Here is a 23,553-nt window from a genome sequence, read left to right on the forward strand (position 1 = left end):
GGCCCCGCCCCGTCTCTTACCGCCAGAGCGCGGAGTACCCGGATGAGGGCGCGCCGTCGGGGGTCATTGTGAAGCGGCAGCTGCTACGGAGGTGGCTGGTGCGGGCGTGAGCGGGTGGGGGAGGTGCGCGGACACCCCCTCCGCTGTCGGAGCCGACCTTCGCCCCAGTCCACGCCCTTCGCCCATCCACAGACCCTGTCCTCGTCCCCTTCCATTTCTCTGGGAGCTCTCTGGGCTGTTCTCCCTTTTGGAACCGGAAGTACTGCAGAGGTCTTGAGGGGGAGGGGGTAACGGCAATTTGTGCACCTCGCAGACTAGAACCCAGGTCCTGACTTCCCTCTCCTTAGTACCCCCCCGCATTCATCCAAACTCAGTCAGTACCCTCGCCTGACCCTACAAGGACTGATCACCCCGCCTCACTTCGAAGGCCACCAGGAGGCTCGCCTGTCCCATTTAAACTAGGTTTTATTTTTCAGACTTTGAAGGGCCCACTGGGCCACTTGCCCAGCATTATTCGTGCCCCTGTTGCTGTACGAATTCTGACCTCAAACACAAAACCAGGATTTCCTGGGTGGGACCGTTAATGGCCCAGAAAAGCAACCCCCAATTTCCAGGCTACTCCCCGCAGAGAGGCTTTGCAAGGAGTAAGGGAAAGCTTCGTGGCTTGGAGTAGCTTCAGAATGCCACAGAGAAGGCAGCCCCCCGTATTACAGATGAGGAAGCTGAGGTTCAAGGGAACTGGTTTACTTAAGATCCCGCAGTAAGTCGAAGGCAGAGCCAGGTGGCAACCCTAGTATGGATACTACCTCTTGCAGACACGTAGCATAAGAGCCTGGATGACCCCAAGAGACCTCTGAATTGCGGGAAGCTAAAACGTCATTGTAGTTTACCTGTGTAGTTTCCCACAGCAAGGGCTCTGCCTGACTTGGGAGGCCCAGACTTACCAGGGGAAGGAACACAGGCTTTGTCGAAAGACTAGGTGTGGGTTTGAGTTCTGGCTCTTACTGTTAGGACCCTGGACAAGGCACTAGAGCTCTCTGAGTCTGGTTCCCAGAAGTAAAATGGGGTCACAGACTCAGCTGCCTCCTTGCTGGTGTGGTGCCAAAACCAAGTGTGTGAAGATCTTTGTAAACTAACTCACTGCACATGATGCCCACATGAGAGGTGAAGTTACTCTGTGGGTAACTGCCCCTTGGTGAGGAGGTGGGGTGCATAAAGGCAGCCCTGTGCCCAACATAGATTGATTTGTCTTCTAGCAGCCAAGTGCAGGTGTGAACCTTGGTCAGTCCCATGCTCTTCTCCATCCCCAGTGCACGTACTAGAGTTTGGACTTGGATCAAAGTCTGGGGCAGCTCCCTCATTACTAGGGCCTTGGAAGCATGATTGTGCTGCAAGGCTGCCGGTGCATCCAGCAGCCCAGACTGTTTGCCTCTTCTGCAGGTGCCGCTGCCGTTGTCACTGTGCTTGGACCCCCCTAGCACCCACGGGATTGCCTGTCCTCCAGCGGCTCAGTGCAAAGGTGTGAACTCCGCGTGCTTCAGAGTCTCCCCACCATGGTGAGTCCCATGAGGGCCGGGGCAGAGGAAGGACACTGTGGTCTTGGAGCAGTGGGGGTGCCAGCCCTAGGCATGCTGGAATTCCTTACACCCTGATGAAGAGACACTGCTGCCTTCTAAGGTTCAGAGAGGTTAAGAGAGAGAGAGTCATCCTTCTTCTCAGGGCCTGATCCCTGCTTCCATTTCCCAGCTGGTCCCAGCCAGACCCAGGGCTGCAGCCCCTGAGTCCCTGCAGGACCCATCTGGCCCTGGTCTCAGTCATACATTTAGATCAGAAAATTATTGGTTAGGTATTCTTTAATAGACACTGTACCAGGAGCCCTGAGGGATCTGATGTCTGTTCCTGAGCCTGGGACAAGTGTGGGCTGGTCCCAGAGGTGGGATCTGCACTGTGGGAAGCTCGGCATGGCCCGGGGGGCAGGGGGGGGCATCGCTCCAGGCCCACTCTAGAACTAGATCTGAACCAAAGCAGGCCTTGGACAGACTTGGGTTCAAATTTCAGCCTGTCACCAACCAGAGACCTTCTTACAAGACACTTGATTTTTCTGAGCTTTTTTTTTTTTCCTTCTTATCTACAATGTGAGGCAGATAAAGGCCCAAACTACAAGTGGCTGCGAGGTGTTAATCAGACCAGAATCCTGGGGGCCTCACTCAGTGACTGATCAACTTCCTTTCCTTTTCCATCCTCTCAGGCTGCTGGGAACCAGGGTTGGCACTGGTGTCCGAGCCCTCCTTTGGCTCTGGGTCAAAAGTGGTTGCAAATCCCAGGCAAGGCTATCAGAGATGGTGGTTAGGGCGGGGTGGGGGGGGGGTAGTACATTCTTGGAGGGTGGTGGCACTGGAGGCTGGACTTGAAGTTGAGACCAACTCACAATTTCTTTGCATATTCCAGTCCCCAGAGGGCTCTGAGAGCCACAAGCACATGCCCTTACTAGGGCAAGACCTCTGCCAGTCTCAGCCTCCCTTCAGCCCCTGGGGAGAGCAGCATGATAAGACTAAAATGGAACCATCTTTGGAGTCAGGCCGACCTGGACACTTGCTGGCTGTGTGACTTTGGGCAAAGTCATTAAACTATGCCTCGGTTTCTTCTTCAGGCTAATCTTTCCTCCATAGGGTTATTGGGAATATTGAGTAAAACATGCTTAAAAAGCACCTGGACCCTGGGCCTGGCTCTCAGTCACTATTTGGGAACAGAACCCATAACAGCGTTATCATTCTGCTTGCTTCCTGCTGACCTGGGCTGCTCTCCTTAGACCAGAGAAGATGGCTTGGCTTTGGCGTTTGCCCAGGCCCAGGAAAGGCCAGAATTTGCTCAGGGGAACCAGGTGCCTATGGGTTTGGGGTAGGAGCCTCCTGGAAATGAGCTTTGATGGGACCTGGAGTGGCAGCAGCTGCCCAGGGCCACCAGGCGGCGCTGGGAGCCTGCCGTCTGGTTCCTCCTTGGGCTCCAGTCTTTCCCTCTTTGTGACGGAGGCAGAAGCTGGCACCAGCTTTTCAAGAGTCCGCTTGAGAAAGGGAGTAACTGCCTTGTGTTCAGTTCTTAAATCTACAACAGGTGTATACTCTAGTTTATTAAGCCTCTGATTTGCTGAGGAAGACAAAGGTCAGAACAACAAGGTGTCTTCCCTGAGTTCTCACAGCTGGTGAGAGGCAGATGGGATTTAAGCCCAAGAGCTCGTGACCGTGACCGCAGAACCCAAAGCCTTTGACACGCTAGCCCCCACGCTGTCTACTTCTGCCTGCACCCCGTGTCCACTCAACCCTACCCTCAGGCCAGCTGCCCTAGACCCTCCCGCCAGAGGTTCCCCACTGCCAGGTTCTACCTTCCGCTTGTGAGGACCTGCCCACCTTTCCTGGTGGTCACTAGTTGCTTAAGTTGTTCTAACTTGCTTCCTGCCCTGGCCACTGTCCGAGCTCACATCTCCAGACCCTGGTGTGTACTCTCCCTCGGCCTGGAATATTCTCGTCCTTTTTCCCTTCCCCCCATGCCCCTCACGCTCTTGACTTCCCTAACTCCTCCTTCTTCACAAAGACTCCCAGGAGCCACTGAGGAGGCAAGCACATTCCTCTTGCGTAGCACCTCCCACAGCATGTGGAGACGATCTTTCTGTTTCCATCAAGGGTAGGAGCAGCGTTCTGTCTGGATGAACACTGGGCACACCGAGAGGCTCAGGAAATGTTTGTCTGGCACCAGAGCAAAGGAGTGTAGGGCCTCTCTGATGCCTTCTCCTGGCACAGGAGCCTCAGCCTGGGGCTTTGACAGAAGAAGGCTGTTGGGCCCTAATTTTATTAAATTCTTCTAGACTCAGGACTCTGGCTCCCTTCTTTGGTCTACATTGGAGCCCTTTTTCTTAGATAAATTTAAGCCGTAGTCCAAAACAGTTCATAAATTTTGCCCTTAATCAATAGTCCCAAATTAAGTGAACTCACAGAAATATCTGCCTGAGAAAGTCATGCCCAATTCAAGATACTGCCATGTCCCTGGAGTCCTTATGGCTAACGGGTCTCCAGCATAGCGCTGTGGCGGGGCGGGGAGTGTCCCTGCCAACCGCACCTGGAACTTCCTCCCGGTTCCTCTCTTGCAGACGTCCAAGAAGCTGGTGAACACGGTGGCAGGCTGTGCCGACGATGCCCTGGCTGGTCTGGTGGCCTGCAACCCCAGCCTGCAGCTCCTGCACGGCCACCGCGTGGCCCTCCGTTCCGACCTGGACAGCCTCAAGGGCCGGGTGGCGCTGCTCTCGGGTGGGGGGTCTGGCCATGAGCCTGCCCATGCCGGTGAGCAGTCTGGGACAGAGGTGTGAGGGGCAGGTGCTGGGCAGAGTGGACGGGGGCTCCAGGAGATCCTCAGTGCTGCCAGGAGTTTTAGGACAGAGCCCAGGTCGGGGACTGTCTCAGTCCCTCAGGCTGTGACCTAGGGCTAGTCATGGCTTTTCTCTGGGCCTCAGTCTCTACATCTTATGGGCCAAGTGATCTCTCAGCTCCTTCCAGCTCTGAGAGTCAGTGATTTTGTGAATCCTGGCTCTCCAGGCCTCCCTGAGCCCTCCCCCTCCTCCATGAAGCCTTCCTGACTTTTCTAAGTTAGAGTAGTATCCCTCTTCTGAATTCCCACCCCACATTTTCACATACATCACAGATAGCCCTGGAATGTTTCCCGCTCAGTGCCAGGGATGTGAGCTCTCAAGAACTCCTGGGGGGCCACAGACCCGGCTTTGTATCCTCTGTTCCTCTCCTGTCTCCCTTGGCAAATCCGTCCATCCACTAAGCACCCTTTATGGGCACCTTTCATCATCTGGCACTGTCTGGGGCATGAGGGATATAACCTTGAGCCAGAAAAACAAGGTGCCTGCCCTCACAGAGCTTCTTTTCTCATTTAGGGAGATGTAACCAGGTAAATGTGTAAGTGAGAGAGAACCTTCCAGAGCATGTTAAGTGAAGAAGCAAAGACAGAAGAGTGGGAACACAGAACAGGGAATCACTGGGTGCAGGGTGATGACTGCCTCCGTTGGGAAGTCAGGGAAGGCCTCTCCGAGGAGACCGCTCCCAAGGAGGGCGCCCCCGGGGCTCTTCCAGCACCAGGCACACAGAACGGCTCACCAAACCATGACGCCCAGCAGCGTGGGAAGGCCCGGGGACCGCAGGCACAGGTCCCCAGCCAGCATCTGCTCTGTCTCCAGGTTTCATAGGGAAGGGGATGCTGACGGGGGTCATCGCAGGAGCCGTGTTCACCTCCCCGGCAGTGGGCAGCATCCTGGCAGCTATCAGGGCAGTGTCCCAGGCGGGCACAGGTAAGCCTGGCAGGCGGGAGGGGCTGCTGTGGTGAGGGCAGGCGCTGACGGGGCCCTGCTGGCTGCTTCTGCAGTGGGGACCCTCCTCATCGTGAAGAACTACACTGGGGATCGGCTCAACTTTGGCCTGGCCCTGGAGCAGGCCCAGGCTGAGGGCATCCCTGTGGAGATGGTGGTCATTGGGGACGACAGCGCTTTCACCGTCCTGAAGAAGGCGGGCAGGCGGGGACTCTGCGGCACAGTGCTCATTCACAAGGTGAGATTTCCCACCCGGACACTGGCTGGCTGGCCAGCTCCCTGCAACCCCCAGCCTTCTCTTTCCACGCAGCACCAGGGACCTGGACCTTTCCAGCCAGCCCAGCCCCTGCCCCAGGAGGCCACTCTTTCAGTGTTCCCTGATCCCCTCAACTCCCTAAGCCCAGAATCTAAGTGTTTTCCTAGACCGTTCCCTCTTCGTCCCCCACACCCAGCCAGTTGCCCTGTCCTCGTCATCCGACTCCTGAATTGCCCCCATGCTGCACATGCCTCTCAGAGCCCTGCCTCTCCTGTCCCGGCCTTGAGTCTGTGCCCGTGTCCTCCTGCCCAGCCGGCTGCAGCTGCTGCTCACGGGCCCCCCCGCCCCCCGCCTCCTGCCTGCCCCTCCAGCATGTTCCCCACGCTGCCCCAGAGGTACCTTTCGAAAAGGCGTATTTGACCAGGTCGTCCGCCTGCTGAAAGCCCTCTGGGGCTCCAAGAGTCAGTCTAGGCTCCATGGTCAGGTGGCCACCGTGCTGTCACCTCTCCTCCCTGACTTTCTAAGTTCATTTGCCGTCACGCGTCTTGGGCTCCATTAACGCCAGTTCACCGCATGCCTGGGCTGTGGGTCCCTTCTGGGGCTTTGCTGAAGCTTCATCTAAGGCTGTGAAAATCCTTTCACTGCCCAAGCTCTTCTGGACCTAGCTAACCCCTGCGATTCTGTACAGCCACCTCCGATGTCCCTCCTGGGTGGAGGCTCCCCTCCTCAGTGCTCCCGTGGCATCCCGCTGTGACAGTCCGCCTCACGTTCAGTGTTCAGTCTGCAGGCGTCTCTTTCCCCAGATTCCGATCCCTCCGAGGCAGGGGCTGTCACTCGGTCAGCTTTTTTTCTTCTTAGCACACCCTGAGTGCTTGGCAAAAACGCAGTGGCTGGGTGTGTGCGTGAGAAGGGAGAGACAGCCACAGCGTATATGCCGTGGAGAACCAGCTCTAGGCGAGTCACCAGGAAACTGGCTACCAACTAGCTGTGTGACATTGGACTAGTCACGTCCCTTCTTTGGGCTCATTTCTCTATTTGCGAAGTCCCTTCTGGCTCCCACAGACTGGGCTTCTTAAAGATTGCAGGCAAGTGCCCTGCCCTAAATACGGCGGGCGAGGCTGATGTGGTAGTACCGAGGTGCCTTCTTCCAACTAGAAACTCAGCCCCAGCCCGTCTCCTCCCCGCTAGCCATACACTGACTGCTTCCTCTTGTCTGTGTGGGCGCAGGTGGCAGGTGCCCTGGCTGAGGCGGGTGTGGGGCTGGAGGAAATCACAAAGCGTGTGAGCGCGGTCGCCCAGGCCATGGGTGAGTGCTGGCCCAGGGATTTGGAAGGGGAAGGTGGGAGGTCCAGGCTGACCTTGGGACTGACTAGGTGCAAGTTCCCTGTGACTTTCCAGGTGATTCCCCAGGGGCGGAGGGAAGGTCTCCCTGGGGCAGTTCCCGGGGACTGGTAGCCTTGGGTCCACAGGCTGGGTTTCTCCTTCCCCACTGAGGTGACCAGTGTGGCAGCCAGGCTCAGTGAAGAAGCTGCGGTGGGCTAGGCCCCCCGAGGCATGGCCAGTGCCTGCTGCCTGCCGCCTGACACCAAGAACAAAACACTTACCTTTTCCACACCTCCCTTCTGGCAGGGACCCTGGGAGTGAGCTTGTCCTCTTGCAGCGTCCCTGGCTCCAGACCCACCTTTGAGCTCGCAGCAGATGAGGTGGAGCTGGGCCTGGGTAAGTTTGGGGCTGCCCCTCCCCGGCTCTGCCTGTGCCCTGGGGTTTGCCCACATCTTATCCCCTGGGAGGGAGCTGGTACCAAAGAGGTCTCATACTTTTTTAGGCTTTTTTTTTTTAAGTTGATGTGTTTAAGTAATCTGTACACCCAATGTGGGGCTCACACTCACACCCCTGAGATCAAGAGTCACATGTTCTTCTGACTGAGCCAGCCAGGTACCCTAAGATTAGTATTTCTAAGCGGGCGCTTGGATCTCTTCTGGCCCAGCCTGTCTGGTCTCTTCACCTGCTTTGCGGTCCATACCCGGACTCTGGCCACAGCGGCTCTGTGCCTCACCTACCTCCTTGCCTTTGCTCATGCCCTTTCTGGGTCCCTCGGCCCCTGCCAGAATGCAGCCCTCCTTTCATCGGCGGTTCAGAGGCCACCCAGCTCCCTTCTTCCTCCCCCGCCCAACCCTGTGTTTCCAAAGTGATGGAGAGAGGCCTCATGTGGCCTTGCTGTGACTGCCTCCAGTTAAAGCTACTTAGCTAGTTAAGAGTTAAGTAAGGCTGTCTCCACCGCCCAGCTGTAAGCTCCCAGAGAGTGGAGACTGTGCATTTCGCATTATTCGACACTCCTCACATCCACAGTGCCTAGCTAGTGCTGAGCACTTCGTAAATGCTCGAGGAAAACATGATCAGTGAGTCCCCAGGCCCTGAGTGGGTCAGCAGTGACCGAATCTGTCCACAGGGATCCACGGGGAAGCTGGTGTGCGTCGGATAAAGGTAAGCGGACTCCTGGGCCCAGGCTGGTCTCAGACCGAGGCCTTCCAGCAAAGCTCACTGCTGGCTCTCATTCCGACAGATGGCGAGCGCCGACGAGATTGTGACACTCATGCTGGACCACATGACGGCCTCCTCCAACGTGTCCCGTGTGCCTGTGCAGGCCGGTGAGGGGCTATCATGCTGTCTCCCAGCCTTTCCTCCTCCTCTGGGCAGGCGGCCTGGAGAGCCTCATGTGGGGGTCGCATCTGCCCACAGGCTCCTCAGTGGTGCTGATGGTCAACAACCTCGGTGGCTTGTCGTTCCTGGAACTAGGCATCATAGCGGACGCTGCTGTCCGTGCCCTAGGTGAGCCCCACAACGGAAGGGGACTTCCCCAACCCCTGAAGCTCCTTTCCCTGAAGCCCTTTGAAGCTGGACAGAAGAAAAGCAGCCACAGTGGGGTCTTGTGATGACCCAGAGCAGGGCCTGTGCGGGCAGATGAACCTGAGTCAGACCATCACTGCCAGCTGACTGCTGGGTGCCGTGAGCCTCTGCCCTTGTCTGTAAAGAGGGGGCAGTGATAGTTCCTGTGCTTCTGGGTTGTCGTGAGGATTACGTGAAATTAAACATATGTATCACACCTAGCACAGGGCCTGGCACCCAGCAGGAACTCAGGAAAGGAGACTTGTAATTACCCATCTTCCCCATAGAGGGGGCACTGCCAGGGAATTGGGTAATTTGGGGCATCCTTGAGGGATGGCTGGAGGGATTCTGGCCATCTCCCTACTAACCTCCTGGCTTCCAAAATCCTTGTTTTCCTGGTTCTTTCTCTGATGCTGTGGGGACAAGTGCCCATCCTCCTCTTCTTGCCTCATGGGCTTCCTGCTCTGTATTGCAGAGGGCCGCGGGGTGAAGATCGCCCGTGCCCTGGTGGGCACCTTCATGTCCGCCCTGGAGATGCCCGGCATCTCTCTCACCCTTCTGCTGGTGGATGAGCCTCTCCTGAAACTGATCGGTAAGACCTGGAAGCTGGGGTCATCCAAGCCAGGCATCCTTGTGGCCTGAAGGAGCCACGGGGGAGTTAGGGACGACACCCTATCAGGGCTGACCATGACCCCTGTAGAGAAACCCTCTGTAGATACTCCAGCCTTCAACTGTTGCTTGAGGAGTTGGGATTACGATCCTCCCCAGGGACCCTCTACACTTCCCTTGTATACAGCAGGCACTGGGTACTTGCTTGTCGATATGGTGAGAGCCAGACACCAGGTGGGGAATCCAGGCCCCACTTGATCCCTGTCTGGCTGACCCATGTCTATGAGTCGTCCTGCTGTCCCTAGATGCTGAAACCACCGCGTCAGCCTGGCCTAACATGGCCAAGGTCCCCGTGACTGGGCGGAAGCGGAGCCGGGCAGCCCCTGCTGAACCTCTGGAGGCCTCTGTTTCCACCACAGCAGGAGGTACCAAGCCCTGCTGGTAGGGAGGGAGGCCCAGGGCTTCCACCTGTGGGTGTGGGATGGGTGGGGGCTCTTGAACCCACATCTCCCACACCCGTCGTGGTGGGTTGTGAAAGGGCCAGGTGGGCCTCTGCGCCACTGTCCTCCCACCTCCAGGTTTGTCCTCGAAGCGGGTGGTGCTGGTGCTGGAGCGGGTGTGCGCCACCCTCCTGGGCCTGGAGGACCACCTGAACGCCCTGGACCGCGCTGCGGGCGACGGGGACTGTGGCACCACCCACAGCCGCGCTGCCAGAGGTGGGCGCGGGGTCCCGCTGGCGTCAGGAGCGGGGCTGCTGTGGGATGTGGGTCTGAGAGGCGCCTGGGTGGCTCAGTCAGTTAAGTGTCTGCCTTTGGCTCAGGTCATGATCCCAGGGTCCTGGGATGGAGCCCCACGTTGGGTTCCCTGCTCGGCAGGAGGCCTGCTTCTCCCTCTGCCTGGCGCTCCCCCTGCTTATGCTCTCAGTCAAATGAATAAATAAAATCTTTTTTAAAAAATTAAAAAAACAAACAAACATGGGTTCTGAGATTTGGGCACTTTATGAACCGGAACATCTTCAAAAGCATGGCGAGTGTTCGTGTTGGAATGGCCACCATTTATTTTGCCAAGAGAGATCATTCACAGAACCTGGCATCCTTTCCCCTTTTTCCCAGGAAAGGATTCTTCTAACACTATAAACGTAGAAGGGTTGCTATTGCAAAATAAAATGTAACCTTTTTAGTATTTTTTTACATTTATTTTGAGAGAAAGTGAGTCAGGGAAGGGGCAGAGGGAGAGCGAAACCCAAGCGGACTCCACACTGAGTGTGGAGTGGGACACAGAGCCCCAGCCCCTGACGCTGAGATCCTGACCTGATCTGAAACCAAGAGTCGGGTGCTCAACCGCCCAGGCCCCCCGAATGTAATCTGTTTTTAAAAATTTATGTATGTACGTAGGTATGTGTGTGTGTGTACGTACCCCAAAATCAAGAGTGTCGCTTCTTCTACTGACTGAGCCAGCCCGGTGTCCCCAAATGTGATGTTTTACAGTGAATAATAACTTTGGGTTCAAGAGAAACTCCCACAATTGTCCTTACTTTTCTCGGCTTGAGGGAGGTTAATGAAAAGCTCCTAATTATCCAGCATAGTTCAGGCAAAAAATCAGGGCTCCCCTGGGCTTGGCACAGCTCTAGCTGCTCTGAATACAACAGTGAGCAAAGCAAATAAAACTCCCTGCCCTCGAGGCTTGTGTACCTGTTCGGCTGGAGGAGGCACACAGTCAGCGGCAACCATCAGCAAAACAGAGAGGTTGGAGGTGCGCAGGGCTGAGGGGGAGAAATGAAGCTGGGAAGCGAGGCTTGGAAGGTCAGCATGGGGGTGTCCGGGGCAGGCCTCACTCTGCGTGCTGCCCAAGGTTCTTGTCAGTCCCTGTTTCCCAGCCCTCCCCAGACTGCACCCAGGATGGAGAAAGGGAGCTTTGGGAATCTTCTAGGTTGGTCCCCTCAGCCTCTGTCAGGGGCCTGGCCTTCCGCCTGGCAGTGAGGCCTGAGTTGCTTGATTGGGGCACAAGCAGATGGGAGGGAAGGTCTCTGAATTCTTCATTTTTCTCTTTCTGCAGCCATCCAAGGGTGGCTGAAGGAGGGTCCACCCCCTGCCAGCCCTACCCAGCTACTCTCCAAATTGTCCCTCCTGCTCCTGGAGAAGATGGGAGGCTCATCTGGGGCGGTGAGTGCCAGCAGCCCCTGGGACCAAAGGACTGACCCAGAGGGACCCCAGATTGGCTGAGGCGCACGCCAGCCCATTGTGCTCAGCATTCTGGTCCTCCCCAGCTTTATGGCCTGTTCCTGACTGCTGCGGCTCAGCCACTCAAGGCCAAGACAGACCTATCAGCCTGGTCTGCTGCCATGGATGCCGGCCTGGAGGCCATGCAGAAGTGAGCCAGAGCGCCAGGCCTTCGACCAAGGGTGGGCGGGGGCAGTGGATGGTGTCCATCCCACAGGGAGTCCCTGTAGGGAGTCTTAACTCATCCGTGCTCCCTGCCAGGTACGGGAAGGCTGCTCCAGGCGACAGGACAATGGTGTGTATTTGGCCCCGCCCCTCCCTCTTTGTGGTGGAACAGAAGCCTCGAGGGCTACCCTCAGTGGCAGGGCCTGTCCTTACTCCCCTCTCCCTCACCTTACCCAGCTGGATTCCCTGTGGGCGGCAGGACAGGAGCTCCAAGCCTGGAAGAGCCCAGGAGCCAGTCTGTTCCAAGTTTTGACCAAAGCGGTCCAGGTGAGCAAGCAAGTTAATACCTTTCCTAGACCTGTTTCCTTCTTCAAACATGGAAAGCATCATCTGCATCAAAGGGTTGCTGTGAGGCTCGAGATAGGAGGAGCCCCGGGGCATCTAGGACACAGCAAGCCCTCGGTAGATGGTGGCCTATGGCCCTGCTAGAGATAGGAGAGGTGACCTCTCCACCCCGGTGACAGTACTCAGGGTGCTGGAAGGGCTGGGACAGGAGGGTGTAGGGTCCGTGGGGGAAGGAGGCCTGCTGGCTTGTCCTTGAACCTGCTCCCATGCTCCCACCCAGAGTGCAGAAGCTGCAGCCGAGGCCACCAAGAACATGGAAGCTGGGGCGGGAAGAGCCAGTTACATCAGCTCTGCGCGGCTGGATCAGCCGGACCCTGGGGCAGTGGCAGCCGCGGCTGTCCTCCGCGCCATCCTGGAGGCCTTGCAGAGCCCGGGTGTGTGAGGACTTCCTGGACCTTGGTGCCTCTCACTGCTGGGCAGAGGTGGCCACCGTCGCTTCTTTCTGTCTTCCAGCTGTTACCCTCCCTCACCCTTTGCCCCCAGGGCCTGTCCTGGGTTCAGCAGGCAACCTCTACCAGCCACGAAAGTTCCTTCGGGAACTGCAGGGCAAGTGGGTTGGGTAGGACTTTGGCCCTGCCTTTTCCCTTTTCGGGGAGATAGAATTCTGTCCGTGCCCCAAGCCACCTCAGGGCCTCCGCCATAGGCACTTTCCTTGGGTGCTACCATGGCCTTTAACTGGCCATGCTAACTTGATTGTAAGGTTCCTTGGGAAAGGCCTTCCGACTTTGAGAGAGTATAGAAAAGCAAGTGAAGTAAAAACCACACTGAGGGGCACCTGGGTGGTTCAGTGGGTTAAAGCCTCTACCTTCGGCTCAGGTCACGATCTCAGGGTCCTGGGATCAAACCCCGCATCAGGCTCTCTGCCTAGGAGGGAACCTTCCCCAACCCCCTGCCCCTGCCTCTCTGCCTACTTGTGATCTGTCAAATAAATAAATCTTTAAAAAAACAAAACCACATTGAAACAAGAGCTCCTGCTTCTGCTGAGGGAACTTTTTCCAGGTGTGAACCAGTGGGCCCACTGATGCCCCAGGCACTAAGGCTTCAGCCCCAGGTCAAAATGATCCCCACCCCTCCCCTAGCACCTGAGACCCAAGGGCAGGGTCTGTGCCGCTGGGCTCTTTCACCATTCCTGTTTTCCAGTACACCCACACCCGAAAGCCGTGCTTTTCTCAGCAATTAACTTAAACAGAATTCACATATTCTTAGGGATCCAGATGGGCAAATGGGACACCCAAAGAAATCACACTCTAAAGCTCAGCGGTTGAATGGAAACTGCACCCAAGCCAAGCAGGTCTGAAAGCACTCGCTGATGGCACGCGGGCAAGCAGGAAGGGGCCGCGGAGGCCGGTGCGGGGTGGGGACAGGACGGGCCTCGCCAGGCCCATCCTCGGTGCAGGCGCAGTTAAAGGCACCGGCATGGACTCAAGGCTAAATCCTGATTCTGCTTCAAGCCAGCTACGAAAACTCAGGTCTACTGCTTAGCCTCTTGGAAGCTGTAACATCGGAACAGTATCCCACGGGGACGGGGGTGAGCCCTGAAGTGAGCTGATGAAGGTAAAGCCCCCAGCACAGGCCAGGTGCTTACTGTTTGAGGGGCACCGTCACCTCCAGTGTCCGCCCCCAACTCCTCCTGGGTCATCTGCTCCACCGCCAGGAGGTGTCGGCCCAGGAAGGGGGCTCTCCATCACTTACTGTGCCCAAACTTGACTGCAGCCGCCCTCAGTCCCTGGGCCCAGGGCCCCCTCTTCCCCATGAGTGTGCACCCCGGATCCCAGATTGCTAGGTATGGTTATCAGTGTGCACAGAACACACAGACCCAGCAGCTGGGAAGGAGACTGGCACAAACATCTGGCCTGTGGATCCCGATTTTACCATTTCCTACCCGAGGCACCTCAGTCACCAGTGACCAAGTCACTTTCTGAGTTCCGGATTATAAAACAGGAAGCATTTCCTTCCTTGTGAGATAACCCAGTACTCAGAAGCTTTTCATTATTAAGGACACCCACACAGACCACGAGTCACATAGGGTTCCAGGACAGTCACGGGATTTTTGGTGCCTTTGGGTTTGTTCCTCCCCAGGCTGAGGGTCAGAACTGTCCAGAGGCTTTTAATAAGTTTCTCAGAGCTCATTTAGCCACCATGTCACGGCAGCACAGTAGAGAAGGCTTTGATTCTTAAAAACATGATAAATGGAAATCAAGCTTCAGGTTACAGCCCCCCACCACCACGGAAAGAGGGGGCACTGGTCATGTTGACTGAGGTGTGTGGCAGTCATCCCAATGGCTTCAAAGGCTTCATCCCCTCAGGAAGTCCAGTCAGTCCTGCCATCAGGCCACGTGGGGTTGGGGTAGACAGTCGGCCTCATCTCCACCTGCCAGGGGAAGTGCACCCCAGCCCTCGGGTGCCCGCTGCTTCTCACTAAGGACGACAGTATGGAACCTGGGACCTGGCAGGGCTCGTTGGGATAGGGCGGGGAAGCCACAGCACCCCAAGCCCAGCTTCTTGAGAGGCAAGCAGCTGCTCACCCCCTGGCATAACAGGAGACCAGTTCTAGCCTTGGCATGAGGCAGCCCGATACTCAGCAGGGAGCACCTTGGAAAGTGGCTGTGGCCCCAGGGATCCGCTGGGCACGGTGCATCACAGCTTTGGCTTGTTTCATGGTAAGCTGGAGAGTGAAAATCAGCTGGGCTGGAGCTCTGCCAGCTTGCCCGGGGACAGGCAGGGGAGCCCTGGTCCAGGGAGGGGCAGCAAAGGAAGTGTGAGGCCCCCCTGGGGCTCAGTGCTCCGGGACATCTGGGTACAGCCCGTTGTTGGGAGAGCAGGCTACCAGGGTTCGTGGGGCTTCCTGGCCGTGACTGGTGCTTGCAGGGGTCATAGGCAAAGGCCAGAATCTAGGCCAGGGCTGTAGCAGCAAAGGGGAGCCACCCAGTCAGCCCAGGCAGACAGGGAATGTGGAAACATGAGACAGAACAGCAAAGGGCAGTCAGCTCCCCGACTTCTCTGGGAACCCGCTCGGCTGCCATCCTCCCCACTCCCTCCGTCACCTCGAGAAGTCTGTGCCCAGCCTCACGCCTGGCTGGGCGGCTGATGCCCAGCCCACGGTGGGGGCGGCCCAAACGGAAGGCAGGCCTTTAAGGGGAAGCTGCTGGACCTCGCTGCCTCCCTGACTCTGCACCTGCCCATTGAGTACCGGCTCAACTGAGCTGTCAAGATCTCCTACCACATCCTAGGGGTCTAAAGGGGAAATGAGCTTGACTTCACACGGAGAGCAGGGGCGGCAGCAGCAGCCCTGGGCTGGGGGAGGGGGGCGTATGTAAATGAAGAACCGAGAAGTTGAGGCCAGGAGGGAGTACAGAAGGCGAAGCTGCCAAGCGAAGCCAGCAGGCAGCACGGTGGGTGGCGGAGGGAGCAGTCCCCATGTGGAGGCACGAAGCGGTCTGGGCCCGGAGCCCAAGGCGATCTGTTGCTGAAGCCAGACGGGAGCCCCAGGCAGAGCAGAGCTGCTGAGGGACAGGACAGCACCTTCACCTGCCCCTGGCTGCCCCTTCCCGCGTCATTCCCCGTCACGCAACAGGGGCTGGAAAGACAGGCAGAGGCAACGGGGTTAACGGCATCCCCTCAGCATGGCCCTAACGTGCAGGAGTCCCACAGGCCTGAGTGGCTCAGACAGAACCCCGACCTGCAGAACGTTCTCCACCCAAGCCACGTCTTTTAGGGAAGCCCCAGAGCCCCTTGGCCTGATAGACAAGCCCCCTCACCACACCCTTCGGGTGCCTGATGGCCACAAGCAGGCGACACCTAGTCCAAGCGCTCACCCCTTCGGCCTGCTAGATAAATCCTGCCTCACAAGACCAGCCCCAAGGCTGGAAAAGTAGAAATTATGACACCCGCTCATCATGCCCAAGCCCTTCCTTGGGGGAGAGAAGGCCACGCTTTCCCCTCGTGAAACCACAGGAATCTGGGGAGGGGCAGAAAGACCTGTCCTCTCCCAAGAAAAGAGGTTCCCGGAGCCCCCAAGCCCGAGCAGCTGCTGGGGTGTGCTGTGCTGACCCCCGTGGGCCCCACCGCCAACCTAACCCCACCTTCAAGCCACTGGCTTTCCCACCACACTACTGAGTGCTCTTCCCGGCAAGGCCCAAGCCTTTCCTGGGGGACCCTTCTCGAGACCTGGCCCAACCCCAACCTGGAATGGGAGACTAGGACCCCGTACCTGTCCTTCCGTCAGGGTCCCTGGCTCTGGGCGTTTCCAAGACGAAACCAGGAGGATATAGAGCACCAGGAGCCCGAAGACCATCACCAGCATCCCCAGGCTGTTGGCAAAGATGGCTTCACCGGGCAGATGGGAGTACGGCTGGGTGGCATTGTTCCTGAGGACGACAAAACAAGGGAGGCCCTCGACAGACTTTGTACCTGTTTTTGCCCAACACCATTTGCAGATGGTGAAGAAAGCTTCCAAGGACCATCTGTGACCTGGAACGTTAACATACTAAGCCCTTCCCACCACAGCAAATCTCTGCAGACTGCTTTTTCCCACTGAGGGAACTAAAGCTCAAAGAGGTGGGATTCGCTTGTCCAGTCACAGAACTAGGAAATGGCACAGCGAAGACGTAAAGCCCAGTCGGACCTCATATCTATTTGCTTTCACTACCTATGCTCCTGCCTAGAAAGAATAAGAGATGGTAGTGGTTAGACATACAGGCTGTAATCTTGACTCAAAGCCAGGCTCTGCCACTTACTGGCTGTGTGCCCTTAGGTAAGTTACTTAACCTCTCTGTGCCTCAGTTCCTTTATTTGTAAATGGCAATGACAAGAGTACCTATGTTGTAAAAATGATTAAAGGATTCAATTTAAGGCACTTAGAAGAGTTTCTTAGTACTTAGTAGGCTCTAAGTACTTGATACGCACAGTAGGTACTGAGTCAATTTGATGGTAGATAAATGTTTGCTGAGCAATTTACCATCTCCATCTGAAGACTCCATGACCTTCCAGACCAGGAACAAGCCCAACTCCAAAGGCTCCCCTCCCTTGGCTAGGTCCTATGCTCACAGGGTACACCTTTCGAAGACCCCATGTCTTCCCCCTCCGTGTTACAGTTGGGAGCCCCACTGCACTCACAGACTGAAGAAAAGCTTCTCATTAATGCCGGAAATGACCGACGCGATGGACAGAGAAAGGATGATGACTCCAAAGAAGACGTGGACGGGTTTAAGGAGGCTGCGCAGCCACTCAGACGCCCAGGGCAGCAGGAAGACGACAAAGCCCAGGAACCACTGTGGACACAGGGAGAAAGAACCTGACTGCCCTGTGCTGGGCACCTCACTGGGACCTCCTACCCTGCAGTAGTCCCCCGCCCTTCTTTCCCAGCTCAAACCTCCCATCAGGGGCCACCCCTAGCTTCTGCACTGTGGTCGCTTCTTAGCCAAACCAGAATGTTCCACGAAAAGTTTAGCTATAAGCCCAGGCTCCCGAAAGCCCAGCCATCCTTGTATGTCTCTGTTTCCTTCCATTCCTGGCCCATAAGACTCCTCGCTTGTAGGGGGCTGATGTCAGAATGTGGAAGCCACTTCCAGAATTGCTTCTGGTTCAAAGAACAGTGGAAAAGATGATCTAGAGTTGGCGTGGCGTGTGCAGTGACTGGGTGACCTCAGCGACGACAGATGGGCAGCGCACCGGGTAAGAGCACAACAGACGAGCATGGGAACCGGTAGTCTCCGGCATTTAAGCTGCCTGCGCTCTGGGATGCGCCCTGAGGAGCCGTCTCCGGGCGCTGAGCAGAGGGAGCGTGTGGTGCAGGTGCACGGGAAGCCCTGAGCAGAGCCCACAGCCGCCAGCTGGGAGCGGGAACCCAAAGGAGAGAACGCACCTGGCAGGCGAAAAGGAAAACGGTGACGATGCCCAGCCAGCTGTGCAGGGAGTAGAGGTTGGGGATCTTGGAGCGGCGGTGGAACTGAAAGACGGCGACCAGCCCCAGCACCGTCAGGATGAAGGCCAGCAGGTGCAGGGCCGCGTGGCCTATCTTCCATGGCAGCTTGGGCCCTGCCCAGGACTGCGGCAGCCGGTACACCAGTGAGGCTGTGGAAGAGAATGTCCCAGGGCCCAGCTTCTCCCCTTCGTGCTACTCCCCCAAAGTTAGGGGCATGAACGCGGCCTCCCAACCAGAGGAGGAGGGGAGGGTAGCACAGAGCATCCCCCACACACCCCCCAGCGTCTCCTATCCCTGCTCATTGCTGGGATAGTGGCCATAATGAGGTGTGTGTTGGGGCGAAGGGAGCATAGTGATACAAAGGGAGGAGTGGGCTTCTGGGACCTGCCCGTCTTTGACTGCATTACACACACATTCGTGTGCACTTCTGCAGCTGCAAAAGCAATGTCACGTTCAATATTTCTTCTAAGCGAATTCTCACAACTGACGTTAGCGGTCACAAACGCAGGCTTTTAGCAAGGTTAGAGAACCTATGTCCACCCCCTGGCTCTGCCTCTTGGTCATCTGGCATCTTGTTTCCAAACCTCTCCATTCCAAAAATGGGCATAACGGTGGGGACCCATCTCACAGGCTTCTTGGAAGGACAAAACGGGATGAGGTTTCAGAAGTACACAGAATGAGCTGCTGTGATCGATGCCATCATTCCCATTTTACAGGTGGGGAAACGAGGCTCCCCCTGGGCCCCAAGGCCCAGCTCTGAATGCACAGGGCAAAGATGGGAGTGGCGGGAGGAAGCCGCTTCCTTGTGTAAGGACCTGACTAGGGCACGAGAGGCTTCGATCTCCCGCTCCCTAAAGCAAACTACAGCTTATGGGCCACATCCAGCCTGCTGCACGTTTTTGTACGTAAAGTTTTATGGGAACACGGCCACGAATATGTTTTGGGGTTAACCATGGCTACTCACACTACGAGAACAGAGATGAGCAGCTGCAACACGGGTACTGTGCTTTGCCAAGCCTTTGTCATGTGCCCCTGTACAGGAAAAGGCTGCCACCCCAGCCCTAGAGTAAAGCTACCCTCCCCAGACGCCCCCATTCTCACTACTCCTTCCTGCGAATGACACCTGGGCCGGGAGACAGCCTGCCCCACCGCACTCCCAGAGCCACAAAGCCAATGGCGACCAAGGCCAGCCCCGGGGAAGTCTGGGTACTCACCAGCGCTGTAGAGCACCACTAAGCCAACAACCATGAGCACTGGGTGGTAGTTGAACATGTGAATGGTGCCATCCCAGGCAAAGCCCCCGTGCCACAGCTGCATCCAGTAGATGGTGAGGATGACACACAGCAAGCCCAGGAGGCACAGGGCGTAGAAGGACAAGTAGAACCACCCCATGGCCATTCTGAGCAGGCGCTCCTGGGAGAAGCGGAAGTCACACGTCCCTGCTGGCTCAAGTGCCCCCCACGCACCAGCTACTGCAGGGAACACCGAACTCGCTCTTACTGGTAACAGCGGGCACTTTTCACTTTAGCCCTCCTGCCACCAGCCTGGGCAGCACCCCATGAGACCTGGGGTGCTGGGTCGGCCTGATCTCAGGTTATGCACAGTAAGGGAGGCCCCACCCAGGACCTGGCAGCACACAGTGCAGCCAGCATGGGCCTGGGCCCTGCTCTGGAGAGGGGCTGGACGTCAAGGCTCTCGGCCCAAAGCCCTGGGATTAGCCTCCGTTCACAGGACTGAACGGTAAAGAATCCAAACCACCGTCCCCCACCAAACAACAAGGGCCAGGAGTCCAGACCCAGGCTAGATCGCACAAATGCCTAGGCCCTCGGTTCTGACAGAAGGAGGCAAAAATATCACGTGCAAGGAGCCAACACACAGCGATCAGGCCAGCTGAGAGGAAGTCCTGGGATCGTCCACTTCTACGGAAAAGTTCTTTGCCAGATGGCAAACTCTCTGGGGCTAACCCTCCCTTTGCGGAAGTAAGATCGGGCCTCGGCTCTGAAGTCCCCACACTCCACACCTTGGACAGCAGCCCTCAGATGTCCCTAGACCCCAGACTTCTGCTTTCTCTTCCTCTGAGGAAAGTTCAGAAGAAAAAAGAGGAAGCAAGAACTCATGGTCTAGAAAGCAAGAGTTTGTTTTGAGATTTCTCTGTGTCCTAGGTACACTCAGACACCTACTCCGGTTTCAGACAAATGTCTAGGCCCCTGAGCAGCTGCTCTTACAAACCAGGCAACTGGACTTGAGGGCCGGCTAGCAGGCAAATGCACAAAGCCACAGGGCCAGCTCTGCTCTCGCCTGACGTGTAGGCAACACGGGCCCAGCTCTCGTGGCAGTCCCCATGTCCCATGGGCTCACACCGAGGAGGGGACAGTGCGGTCTCCTGCAGCTGAAATCCCTCAGTCTGAACCAGGTAGCGGAGAGGAAAGTCCCTGACACAGCCGAGAACGCCCATGGAGATAAAACACTCGGTTCCTCACCTTTAGACGTAGCGGTAGGCTCACCGAGCAATGGCCGAGACTCCAGTTCTTATGAAGTAGGGCGTCTTGAGCAGATCACTTGGCATTTGTAAGACCCGGTTGTCTCATCTGAAAGGCATGCATGCTAGTAAGAACATACTGAAGAGTGGCTATGAGCAGATGCCCCACTGGAACCCATGAACGCATGAACCCCTTAGCTCCTGTGAGCAGTTACCATCCCCATTTTACAGATGAGGAAACTGGGGCTCAGGAAGATTAAACACCAGCCTTTGGACCCAGTCTGAAACCCGTGAAACCCTTGTCTGCTGGGTTTCAAGGCTCCTGTTTTTTCCTTGACCATAGGTTGCTGGAAGGGCAAGTGAGGAAATGTCCATAAGGACGTTGTGAGAGCAAAGTATTCTTCTCTTCTGGGTGTTGTCACAGCCCATCCTAGCTACAAACTACAGCTCGTGCCCCCCGTGCCAGCCCAGGCCCCTCGGTGGCCCTGATACTGTGCCAACTCTCTCCACAGCAGGTGTCCCCCTACAAATGACACAGAAACAGACCCCGAACTCTCACAATGTGACCCAAATTGGCAGTAATCACTGAGAAAGGAAGATCCAAGGGGCTGGGGATAAGCTTCCATAAGGCCGAGGGAAAATAATGTCACCATCTTCCTAGAAGTTTCGTGACTCAACTACTGAGCTCAGAGATTCGCTACCTGGCCTCAGAGGTGACCCCTTAGTCCCTGTAAGAGCAGAGAAAGTTTCAGGTCACCGGATGTTTCAGTCACCTGCCCAGGAAAGTCAGCATGAAGCACTCGGTCAGCAGGCTCCCTCCCTCAGACAATTATCTTTCATGACTTCCTTTTCCTTTGGGGAAGAAAAACCAAAGTAAATATAATCAAAAGGGCTGTATCCACCCTTCTAGAAGAGGTCCTGGATTACTGCCCTGGGACAGCCTTAGAGTTCACAATGGGGACGCTTTTCTGACAGAAAGCTGCAGAGTTAACACTGTTCACAATACAAAGATGATCCCTTCCTCTGTGCAAGAGTGCAAAAGAAGAAAAGAATGCAGGAAGCCTGGGTGGCTCAGTCAGTTAAGCCGTGGCCTTCGGCTCAGGTCATGATCCCAGGGTCCTGGGATCGAGTCCTGCATCGGACTCCTTGCTTGGCAGGGAGCCTGCTTCTCTCCCGCCTCTGCCTGCCACTCTGCTGCTTGCGCATGTGCACTCTCTCTCTCTGACAAATAAATAAATAAAATCTTAAAAAGAAAGAAAGAAAGAAAGAAAAGAATGCAGTGAAAATTGCAACCCTAACACTGAGAATACTCTCTCATTGATTCCAAGAAAGTAAGTTGTGCTATGATTTCCAGATGTGCTCACCATTGTTTGGTTTCTTATTCTGCCCTCACTTTGTAGAGCCCCAGGCTGTGGCAGAAGTCAGCTTGCCCTTCTGTAAGGGCCGGAATGGTAAATATTTCAGGCTTTTCGAGCCGCAGTCTCTCTCCCAACTATGTCATCAACTCTTCTGATGTAGTGCAAAAGCAGTCATCATAGACAGTACCTTCACAAATGAACACAGCCATGTTCCCAAAAAACTTTATTTGTGGGCACTGAAATTTCAGATTCATGTCCTTTTTACATATCAGAAAATATTATCCTTTTGGCGTCTGGGTGGCTCAGTGGGTTAAAGCCTCTGCCTTCCGCTCAGGTCTTGATCCCAGGGTCCTGGGATCAAGCCTCACATCGGGCTCTCTGCTCAGCAGGGAGCCTTCCTCCTCTCTCTCTCTCTCTGCCTGCTTCCCCGCCTACTTGTAATCTCTGTCTGTCAAATGAATAAATAAAATCTTTAAAAAACAAAAAAAGAAAATATTTTCCTTTTCAATTGTTGCTTTTTTTTTTTAAGATTTTATTTATTTATTTGACAGATCACAAGCAGGCAGAGAGGCAGGCAGAGAGAGAGGGGGAAGCATTTTAAAACATTTTAAAAATGAAAAAACCAAGCAGGCGGTGTGTCATAGTTTGTCAACCATGATCTAAGAAATGTACTCTCCAACCCAATACTCCCCTCAGTTCCTTGACAAAAAGGCTTCTCCCTGGCTTCAATAAAAAGAGATCAGGCCCAGGGTGCCTGGGGCTCGCTCAGCTGTTAAGTGTGTGCCTTTGGCTCGGGTCCTGATCCCAGGGTCCTGGGATCTGGCTCTCTGCTCAGCAGAAGCCCGTTTCTCTCTCTCTCCCACTCCCCCTGCTTGTGTTCCCTCTTTTGCTGTGTCTCTCCCTGTCAAATAAATAAAATATTAAAAAAAAAAATCAGGCCCCAGTGTAAGAAATGGGTACTTTCCATTCAGCCCTTGATCTTAGAAAAAGGCTCTACTCCAAACTCTTACAGTACTACTTTTATTATTTAGAACTACATAGATGGAGGAACAGAAAGTCGATTTGTTGCCCCCGCTTCCAGGATGAATGGTGGGGATTTTGGAAATCCTAAGAATCAGACTTCGGGTTCAAGTCCTAAACTCTTCTCTTACAGATCAAGATCACTGGGACTCAAAGGAGAGCGACTTGGCCACGCTGAGTGGCAGAGCTAGTACAGGTTCCCAGTTCTCTTCCCTCAGCTCCAAGGTCTCCTCACGTCCAAACGTGGCTTCTGTAAAGTCTGGGCTCAGGAGCGAGGACCCCTAAATTACAGTCAGGAGGTAGCTAGGCAAGGCGCTCCTCCGCGCCACAGAGATTACAGACCCGACCTTCCAGGCTGCCCCGGTGTGGCTCAGCTGTCCGGAGAACCCTTCCAGGAACCCCGAGCCCGATCCCCGACTCTTGTGCGGGGACGAAGGGGCTGTTGGTCCTAGCTAACCTTCGATGACAATTAGGGCGAGGGGCTCCGCCTGCTGACTGCGACTTCCGAAGGGCTTTTGTGCCTGTACAACCACACCACACCTGCAGAAGGAAGGGCGCGGACAACGGCGTCCATGTCCTACAAGAGAAAGCTGAGCTCGAGTGAGGAGTAGCGACAGCACGAAGAGAGGCAGTAGCGGAGCCAGCACTCGAACCCAGATCCCCGGACTCCCCATCCGAGCTCTTCCTCACCCCCGAACCACAGTGCGTCGCAGGGGTCTCGGAGACCCGCCTCTCGCCCCCCGGCGCCGCAGCTACCAGGACTCCAGGCGTATGGAATCACGAACCCTCCACATCACACACGAACACACGGTCCTCGCCAGCGCCTCAGTGCCCACGAACCCGGCCGCCTCCCCCTCTTATAGGCTCCCCGCAC

At 56.0% G+C, this 23,553-nt stretch overlaps 3 protein-coding genes across 8 annotated transcripts in view; 1 reads left to right on the top strand and 2 right to left on the bottom strand.

Moving 5' to 3' along the window:
- DDB1 (damage specific DNA binding protein 1) overlaps positions 1 to 6,704 on the bottom strand; it is a 38,722-nt gene extending 32,018 nt beyond the window's left edge. The window contains exon 1 of the mRNA XM_032356899.1: positions 6,015 to 6,704. Within this exon, the coding sequence (XP_032212790.1) occupies positions 6,015 to 6,093 (79 nt within the window). The 5' untranslated portion in view covers positions 6,094 to 6,704. The remainder of the gene's footprint in view (positions 1 to 6,014) is intronic.
- TKFC (triokinase and FMN cyclase) lies at positions 6 to 12,735 on the top strand. 5 transcript variants are annotated; one of them, XM_032356906.1, is made up of 18 exons: positions 6 to 91; positions 1,441 to 1,556; positions 4,142 to 4,331; positions 5,231 to 5,341; positions 5,416 to 5,597; positions 6,843 to 6,921; positions 7,245 to 7,334; positions 8,065 to 8,099; positions 8,179 to 8,263; positions 8,355 to 8,444; positions 8,977 to 9,093; positions 9,416 to 9,535; positions 9,689 to 9,826; positions 11,166 to 11,272; positions 11,377 to 11,480; positions 11,591 to 11,624; positions 11,732 to 11,821; positions 12,120 to 12,735. In XM_032356906.1, exons 2-18 carry the CDS (start codon positions 1,554 to 1,556, stop codon positions 12,279 to 12,281), a joined length of 1,737 nt encoding a protein of 578 aa, XP_032212797.1. In that variant the 5' UTR covers positions 6 to 91; positions 1,441 to 1,553; the 3' UTR covers positions 12,282 to 12,735. The 5 variants fall into 5 exon arrangements, with proteins under 5 accessions (XP_032212797.1, XP_032212800.1, XP_032212799.1 ...); XM_032356909.1 differs by having other exon boundaries at positions 16 to 98; XM_032356908.1 differs by having other exon boundaries at positions 30 to 123.
- Positions 12,736 to 13,942: 1,207 nt separating this feature from the next.
- On the bottom strand, positions 13,943 to 23,523 carry LOC116598301 (cytochrome b ascorbate-dependent protein 3). 2 transcript variants are annotated; one of them, XM_032356918.1, is made up of 7 exons: positions 23,370 to 23,523; positions 20,303 to 20,410; positions 19,037 to 19,235; positions 17,763 to 17,971; positions 17,015 to 17,169; positions 16,110 to 16,266; positions 13,943 to 15,476 (listed from the first exon to the last, which is right to left on the bottom strand). In XM_032356918.1, exons 3-7 carry the CDS (start codon positions 19,218 to 19,220, stop codon positions 15,453 to 15,455), a joined length of 729 nt encoding a protein of 242 aa, XP_032212809.1. In that variant the 5' UTR covers positions 19,221 to 19,235; positions 20,303 to 20,410; positions 23,370 to 23,523; the 3' UTR covers positions 13,943 to 15,452. The 2 variants fall into 2 exon arrangements, with proteins under 2 accessions (XP_032212809.1, XP_032212810.1); XM_032356919.1 differs by having other exon boundaries at positions 23,137 to 23,516.
- Positions 23,524 to 23,553: the final 30 nt, after the last annotated feature.

Source organism: Mustela erminea, chromosome 9 (genome assembly GCF_009829155.1).
Source record: "Mustela erminea isolate mMusErm1 chromosome 9, mMusErm1.Pri, whole genome shotgun sequence".
Taxonomy (NCBI): domain Eukaryota; kingdom Metazoa; phylum Chordata; class Mammalia; order Carnivora; family Mustelidae; genus Mustela; species Mustela erminea.

Coding starts and splice junctions, on each gene's coding strand:
- TKFC (XM_032356906.1), top strand. Junction 5,598..6,842: donor GCACAGTGCTCATTCACAAG/GTGAGATTTCCC, acceptor GTGTGGGCGCAG/GTGGCAGGTGCCCTGGCTGA. Junction 7,335..8,064: donor TGAGGTGGAGCTGGGCCTGG/GTAAGTTTGGGG, acceptor ATCTGTCCACAG/GGATCCACGGGGAAGCTGGT.
- LOC116598301 (XM_032356918.1), bottom strand. CDS start 19,220: ATGGCCATGGGGTGGTTCTACTTGTCCTTCTACGCCCTGTGCCTCCTG. Junction 17,972..19,036: donor AGTGGTGCTCTACAGCGCTG/GTGAGTACCCAG, acceptor TCTCTTCCACAG/CCTCACTGGTGTACCGGCTG. Junction 17,170..17,762: donor TTTTCCTTTTCGCCTGCCAG/GTGCGTTCTCTC, acceptor CTGTGTCCACAG/TGGTTCCTGGGCTTTGTCGT.